The sequence below is a fragment of the Erythrolamprus reginae genome, chromosome 6 (genome assembly GCF_031021105.1).
Source record: "Erythrolamprus reginae isolate rEryReg1 chromosome 6, rEryReg1.hap1, whole genome shotgun sequence".
Taxonomy (NCBI): domain Eukaryota; kingdom Metazoa; phylum Chordata; class Lepidosauria; order Squamata; family Dipsadidae; genus Erythrolamprus; species Erythrolamprus reginae.
In genome coordinates, this window is record NC_091955.1 from 97,808,636 (window position 1) to 97,817,095 (window position 8,460).

Consider the following 8,460-nt stretch of genomic DNA (forward strand, 5'->3'; position numbering starts at 1 on the left):
CTAAAACCCTAAAACCCTAACTCTAACCCTAACCCTTCTTTTTCAGAGTCTATGGAGAGGGGCGGCATACAAATCTAATAAATAAATCTAATAAATAAATAATCTGGGTCCTCATTTTAGGCAGGCAGGCAGGCAGGCAGGCAGGAATGAAGGAAGGAAGGAAGGAAGGAATAGCAATAAGACATATATACCGCTTCATAGTGCTTTGACAGTCTTCTCTAAGTGGTTTACAGAGAGTCATTATATTGCCCCAACAACCAGGGTCCTCATTTGACCCACCTCAAGGATGGAAGGCTGAGTCAACCTTGAGCTGGTGGTGAGATTTGAACTGCTGAACTACAGCTAGCAGTTAGCTGAAGTAGCCTGCAGTGCTGCACTCTAACCATTGCGCCACCCTGGCTCATTTGTGCCACTGGATTGCTGGAACATTTGCAGTGTGTGGGGACAGGGAGTTTCTTGAATCATCTACATTCTGTGGTGTGTGTGTGTGTTTACATTATAATGAGTTTTGGGGCAATTCTTGTCTCTGGTTGGTTTGAATTGGTCCTTATCAGAATTTCTCATTCTTCGTGTTAGTTCAAAGAACTAGAAACATTAATCAAAGGTCTTCCTTGTTCCTGAAAGCATCACTCAGAGGGCCCTGTCTCCAATGTGCTGGGAACTGATTGGCTACAATTGCCAATTGACTGGGATGTTATAAGATCTCCTGCCTTGAGCAGGAGTTGGACTAGAAGACCTCTAAGGTCCCTTCCAGACCTATAATCAGGGGTGGGCAGCAGGCAGAACGGGTTGGAACGCAGTTCCACTGGCAGAAATGAAGATGTGTGCACAGCTCAAGCTGATTGGCAGCTGTCACTTACGGGATTACCGGTCTCGTCTTAGCTCTTCCTTTTCCCCCCTGTTGCTGCTGCTGCTGAGTCTGGGCTCCTTGCTTTTTTCCTCTTTCCTCCTTCCTGGCCTTGGACGGGCTTCCCTCTCTCCTGCCCGGCTCCCCTCCAGCCTCACACGGCCACCTCCCACCTGAGGCTCAGCTCTCCTTTTCCCCCCTGCTGCTGCTGCTGTGTCTGGGCTCCTTGCTTTTTTCCTCTTTCCTCCTTCCTGGCCTTGGATGAGCTTCCCTCTCTCCTGCCCGGCTCCCCTCCAGCCTCACACGGCCACCTCCCGCCTGAGGTGCAAGAAGAAGATGTGGTTGGAAGCAGCGCTGGCAGCATTGATGCTCCTGGCAGCATCCGTTCCCTTAGCTACCCAGCCTGAGGTGGGGGTGTGTGAAGAAAATTTTCACCCCAGCGAGCGACAGTGGTAAGGTGCTACGTCAAGGACTTAACAGTTCACTTGAACCATGATGATCATTCAAGCCACTCCTACCCAGTCACATGACCATTAAGCCACACCCACAAATTAAGCCATACACACAGTGTGGCAGTAAAACCTTTGGCTGCCCATTACTGCCTATAATTATATTCTATTAGAATGATTAGATAGATGAAAGATGGGTAGATAGATAGGTAGGTAGGTAGGATGGGAGGCAGAGGAGCAATAGATGAGAGAGAGAAACAGAGGGAGGGAGGAAAGGAGGGAGAGAGAGAGAAAGAAAAAGAGAAAGAGAAAGGGGGGGGGGAATTGTTCAGCCTTTCTCCCAGTGTTGTGAGTGCTTCATCAATGATGGTTTTCCAGAAAAGATTGGACAACAATTTGTCCAGAATGGTATAGGGCAGTGATGGCGAACCTTTTTTGGTTCATGTGCCCAAAAGGTGTGTGTAGGAATTTTACCATGTGTGCATGTGCCCACACACCTTCCCTCCCCCCCAGACATGTGCACCCACCTCGCTGCCCCTGCGCATGCACAGAATTACCCCCTGCTTCCCACACATGTGCACAGGCCTCACTAAAGCCTGGGACAGTGAAAAAACAGCACAATGGGCAAACCAGGAGTTCGGAAAAACGGACCTCCAGTTTGCCCATTGTGCTCTTTTTTCCTGAAGCCCTGGAGTGCGAAGAACATCACTGCTGGCAACCTGGAAGTGCATTTTCTGAACTTCTGGTTTGTCTGTTGGCCTGTTTTTCCACTCTGAGGCTTCAGGAGACTCCCCTGAACCCTCCTGAGTGCAAAAAACAGCACAACGGGGAAACAGAGGTCCATTTTCTGAACTTCTGGCTTGTCTGTTGGGCTGTTTTTGCACTCCAGGACTTCAGAGAAGCTTCCTTGAAGCCTCTGGAGGGTGAAATGGCCTCCCCCAAACTAGAAAATAAGCTGGCCAGTGCGGCACATGCAAACTGGGGGTGACATAAGGCAACATCCCATGTGCCCACCTATATAGCTCCGCGTGCCATCTTTATAATTCTTTATTGCCCCAATGTGATTCGACACACAAGGAATTTGTCTTTTTGGTGCAGATGCTCTCAGTGTACATCAAAGAAAAGAGACATTTGTCAAGAATCAGGACGTGCATCACTTAATGATTGTCATAGGGGCCAAATAAGCAATGAAGAAACAATATTAATAAAAATCCTAAGGATACAAACAAGAAGTTACAGTCATACAGTCATAAGTGGGAGGAAATGGGTGATGGGAACGATGAGAAAAAACTAGTAGTAATAGTAGTGCAGACTTAGTAAATACTTTGACAGTATTGAGGGAATTATTTGTTTAGCAGAGTGATGGCATTCGGGGGAAAAACTCTTCTTGTGTCTAGTTGTCTTGGTGTGTATATGTATAAAATGGAATGGAAAATAGAAGAGGAAAAATTGTAAAATTTAAAATGTTTAGCAATACAAAATTGTTGGAAACAAGGACATTGTATACATTTCTGTGTTTGTTTTATCACTTAAAAAATGTTCAATAAAATTTTTTGAAGAAGAAAAGAATATGCAGACAGGGCACAGAGGTGATCTGATTTTTCCTTCAATGCTTCCCAGGAGAGACATCTTGTTTCTCCTGAAGGCTCAGAAATTTTTGTAGGGCTCCTTTGACCTCCTTGTTTCGGAGGCTGTAGATTAGGGGGTTCAACATGGGTGTGATGATACAATACAGAGTGGAGACCAGGGTGTCCACTCCCAAGGAGTAGCCCGCACTGGGACGGTTGTAGTTCAAGTTGGCCATCCCAAAGTAGACAATGACCGTAATCAAATGGGCAGCACAGGTGGAGAAGGTCTTTCTCCTTCCAGTGCTAGAACGGATCTTCAGAATCGTGGATAGGATGTAGACGTAGGAAATGACAACAAGGAGGAAAGGGGTCAGACCCACAAACACACTTGCTGTGTGAAGAGCCATCTCATTGATATAGGTATCACTGCAAGCAATTTTCAAGAGTGGTGGGACATCGCAGAAGATGTGATGGATCTGGTTGGCCCCGCAGAAGACCAAATCGGTGGCCAGGGCAGTGTGAATGGCAGAATCAATAAGGCCCCAGATCCACGAAGCTGTAGCTAGAGAAATTTGCACCTCCTTACTTATCAGTTGAGAATAGTGCAAAGGTTCACAGATGGCCGCATAGCGGTCATAGGCCATCACAGCCAGCATCGCGCACTCAGATCCAGCACAGGTCATGAGGAAGAACATCTGGGCCATGCACTCATTGTAGGAGATGGTGGGCTGCAGACGCAAGAGGTTCACCAGGATTTTGGGGACTGTGACTGAGGAGTAGCAAATGTCTAAGCAGGACAGGTGGCTGAGGAAATAGTACATGGGACTCTGGAGGTGTGAATCCAGCTGGATCAAGATGAGTATCATTGAGTTGGCCACCAAGGTGATGAGGTAGATGGCCAGAAAGAGCAGAAAGAGGAAAGCTTGACCTCTGGGCATGCCGGAGAAACCCAGGAACAAGAATTCAGTCACCTGCAAGGTCTGATTGACATCTTCCATGAGGTCCATCAAGCTGTGGAATACAGAAGAATTTAGGAGTAGGCGTTCCTTTCAAACCACAACATGAAGGAGATGCTTCATGAGTGGACCACTGGATTTCCTCAAGACCATCTGGGATAATTAAAAATGTTTTGCACAAATAAAATAATGATCAAGTAGGAGAAATGCTTCTGGGTTGGAATCTTTCAGGCAGGTGGAAGCATTTCTCTGGTTAACTTTCCCCAAAAAGCCATTTGGCACACGTGCTATGGGTGACTTAGCATCCCCCAGTTTGCAACCCTGTGCAAAGTTCCAGAATGAAGATCATTGTTCTAAGAGATGTGTAAGGGGTGTGCATAAGTGCACCACTCTGCCTACCATCCCTGTCCTACTGTCCTATTGTCTTCTTTTATTGTTACTTTTTACTTATGTTTATAGAAACTACTACTATCCTATTGTAACAAATAGGATAAATAATTACAAACAAACAAACAAAGTAAGTAAGTAAGTAAGTAAGTAAGTAAGTAAGTAAGTACATAAGTAAGTAAGTTAGTACGGTAAGTAAGTAAGTACGTAAGTAAGTAAGTAAGTAAGTAAGTAAGTACATAAGTAAGTAAGTAAGTAAGTAAGTAAGTAAGTAAGTAAGTAAGTAAGTAAGTAAGTAAGTAAGTAAGTAAGTAAGTAAGTAATGAACTGCCTCCTTTTTTTTTAATCGTGGGACTGTCTCTTTTGAGTTTCTCTCCAGGTCCAAATATAGAAACATAGAAACATAGAAGACTGATGGCAGAAAAAGACCTCATAGTCCATCTAGTCTGCCCTTATACTATTTCCTGTATTTTATCTTACAATGGATATATGTTTATTCCAGGCATGTTTAAATTCAGTGACTGTGGATTTACCAACCACATCTGCTGGAAGTTTGTTCCAAGGATCTACTACTCTTTCAGTAAAATATCTTTAGAGATACTCAATCATGCAGGCCAAAGGTACTTTTCTAAAGGCAATTGAACTCCATTCATTTTTTTCCTTGAAAACATTTTGCATCTCACCTAGGAAGCTCCATCAGTTCTGAAGAAGACTGAAGAAGCTTCTCGGATGAGAAGTAAAACATTTTCAATGAAAAAAGAAAAGAAGAAAGTCCACTTGTCTTTTTGTGGCATTCTGGTCATCCTCTGGACTCATGTCTCTCCTCCGACACTTGCCTATAGTACCATCAAGATAAAAACCTTTCCCAACTTTTTCTCAGTGGTCAACAAAATCACCTTTTCTCTCTCCCCAAATTTCTGGAAATGCAAAAAGGGAAAGGGGACATACTATCATCTCTGGCGGACCTGCCCTAAGATGAAGCTATTTTGGAATAAAATTAAAAACTGTTTAAAATAAATTATCTTGCATGAGATTGAGCTGAAACTAGGGTTATTCTTGCTGGGTCTCTTTAGGGGGAAATGAAGAAAGTAGATAGATGTCTAATACTTCATATTATCACTGCTGCGAGAATTGTATATGCAGAGAGTTGGAAAACTGACTTGATCCCGACCATGGAATGTGCTAAAATGAGTGAATTATCAATGGAACTTCATGATAAAAATGACTCAGATTTCTATGAAGCATGGGATAAGTGGTATAATTGGCTAAAACAAAACAAATACCAAAATTTTACTATGAAATAGACGTATAAATGAAGAAATTATACAGAATTATGTTATCCTACTTCTTGTGTATTTCATATGAAAATAACTAAGCATCTATGTAAGTAAAACAAATGAAATAGTTGTTGAAAAAGAAATAGGTGAGTCAATTTACTGAAAAAAGATTTTTACACTGTATTAATAATGATAATATTAAGAATGGTAATATTGTATTTTGTAAATACTGAAGAAAATAGTACGGAGAAGCTGTAAAAGCTGTTCATGTTCTACTTGTTCTTGTCTTAGATATATGTTAGTCTATGTTGTATGCTTTTGTATGTGTGTGTGTGTGTGTGTTTGTTTTTAAAGGAAAGCTTAATAAAGACTATTTTAAAAAGCACACTTTCTCTTTTTGAGGGGAGAGGAAAGGGAGAGAAAGCTTTGCTCCATCAGGCAAGAAAAAGTGGGGAGCTTCATTTCACCAACAACATGCAATTTATGCATCTTCCAGACCAGGGGTCTCCAACCTTGGCAACTTCAACTGGGAGTTGAAGTCCACAAGTCTTAAACTTGCCAAAGTTGGAGACCCCTGTTCCACACAATGGGTGATGTTGACTGCACCGAAATGGTTGGTGCCTATTATGGGAGGAACGAGTCTGCGGAGAGGGGCGGCATACAAATCTAAATAATAAATAAATAAAATAAAATAAGTTAAAGAGACAATGATAAAATGGTGCTGAGACTTCAGGTTCAATATTAATTTAGATAATTTGGTAAGATTTATGGCAAAGAAATAGAAAATTAACACTGACTACCTCTTATGAAGAAAACCTCTATAAAATGTTTTATAGGTGGCCTCTCCCTCCAGTCAGACTGGCCAAAATGAATCAAAACATACCAGGAACATGCTGGAAAGGACAAAAGATTATCGGAACATGTTATCCCATGTGGTGGGAATGCCAGAAAGCCAGGGATTATTGAGAGAAAATTAAACAATGGCTGGAAGAGATCTTAGAGATGACACTCAATCTGAAACCTGAATTATTTTTATTAGGAATAACCATCGACAAATACGAGAAAAACAAAGTACATTTAATGTTACATATTTTAAATGCGGCAAGGAGAGCATATGTCCAGAAATGGAGAAAGAAAGATGCTCCTTCAGAAGAAATAATCTTATTTAAATTTTAACATGCACATAGGTGGACAGAGTTAAAGAACAAATTAGACACGGATTAGTTTGAAACCTGGAACAAATTATATACTTGCATAGAGAGGAGAACCAAGATTAAAGGCTGGAAAGTACGAAGGAGAAATTCTAAATCAATTGAAACTTACACAGATATTGGGAAATTAATAGAGGGGGGGGGAGGGGAATAACCAATGTAAATACTGAATGGACCCTCATATACATTTTCTTTTGGTTATCTGTCTGTATTGTGTTACATTGTGATGAATACATTACATTTTAAAAATATTTTATAAATAAAAAACTTCTTAATGAAATAAAATGAAATGGTTGGTGCCTGCATTAATCGCCCTCCCCCACACCTGTTCACCAAGTTGATCTGTGATTCCTTTGTCCCTCATGCTCCTCACCTGATCAGAGGCTCACCTGGATGAAGCTACAAGGTTCTAGCTTCTTCCTCCTCCTCTCCCTTTGCTACTGCTTGGAAACTCCCCAGTAGACCTTTCTGTCTTGAGGAGGGTCTTAATTTCTGTGTCCTCAAGCTCCATGAGACATTGTAGGTCCCATATCTGCCCTGCATTCATCCTGTGTCACACACAGAGCCAATTTCTTGCAACAACAACAACAACAACAAAAAGAGAGACAATTTTTATGACACATGACTTATCCCTGGAGATGACTTGCATCACAAAGCAGAAGAACAAAGCATCGCCAAGCTGTTTGCTTGAGAGATCCTATTTATTTATTTTATTTGTTTGTTTGTTTTGTCAAGCACGTATTGGTGGTATAGAGACATATAATAATATTTATATACATGATGCCAGGGAAAGAGAAACATTAGGACAGGGGATGGAAGGCACGCCGGCCCCTAACTGACCTCTTAGGAATTGGGAAAGGTCAACAGTGATACTCTAAGGGTAAAGTTTTGGGGGTTTGGTAATGATACTACAGAGTCAGGTTGTGAGTTCCAGACTACTCGGGTGAGGTCAAGGGCACCATCTATTTGGAGTTGCTACGCTCGCATAAGAAACCAAAGCCCAGCCCTCCGTGAATTGCAACGACTCTTATCTGGTGCCTTGACCATGAATAGATCAGATTCTTGTGTATAAAGATAAATGTTTCTTATGTCCAGTTGTGTCCGACTCTAGGGGGCAGTGTTCATCTCAGTTTCTTAGCCGAGGGAGCCAGCATTATCCAAAGACATTTTCATGGTCATGGGGCCAACACAGCTATACACCAAAAGTGCATGGAACGCTGTTACTTTCCCACCAAGGTGGTACCTATTCATCTACTCGCATTTGCATGCTTTCATACTGCTAGGTGGGCAGGAGTTGAGGCCAGAATACCATTTTGTACGCATAGGTAGCATGAAATAAACTTGCAGTACACTTGAACTCAATTCCTGCTCCTGGTCTCTTGCTCACTGACAGGTGGAATTGTGACCATTGTCACCTGAACGTTTCTTAAGGCTGTCAGGGACATGATGTGAGATCCTGTCCATTAAATTGGACTCTAGAGATGTGTTGGGACTTTCTGGTGTTGTGCCTGCCTGTCTGCTGCATAGCAGCCTCCCTGCCTGAGTCTCTGGTGCCATTTCTGCATTAGAAGTGGAATATCCCAGATTAATGGCCTTAATGCCCATCTGTCCTCTCTGGGGTCAGGTGTTGCTTAGGACAGAGATCTCCAACCTTGGCAACTTTAAGATTTGTGGATTCCAAGTCCGAGAGTTGAACTCTGGGACTTAAAGTACACAAGTTTTAAAGTTACCAATGTTGGAGACCCCTGACTTAGGACATCATGGC

The 8,460-nt window shown here is 42.4% G+C and overlaps 1 protein-coding gene across 1 annotated transcript; it reads right to left on the reverse strand.

Annotated features, from left to right (window-relative positions):
- Positions 1-2,902: 2,902 nt before the first annotated feature.
- LOC139169167 (olfactory receptor 5V1-like) lies at positions 2,903-3,862 on the reverse strand. The gene has a single exon (XM_070754994.1). The coding sequence runs from the start codon at positions 3,860-3,862 to the stop codon at positions 2,903-2,905; it is 960 nt and encodes a 319-aa protein (XP_070611095.1).
- Between the last annotated feature and the right edge of the window lie 4,598 nt (positions 3,863-8,460).

Bases quoted from the DNA above. Each gene is read 5' to 3' on its own strand.
- LOC139169167 (XM_070754994.1), bottom strand. From the start codon at position 3,862: ATGGAAGATGTCAATCAGACCTTGCAGGTGACTGAATTCTTGTTCCTG.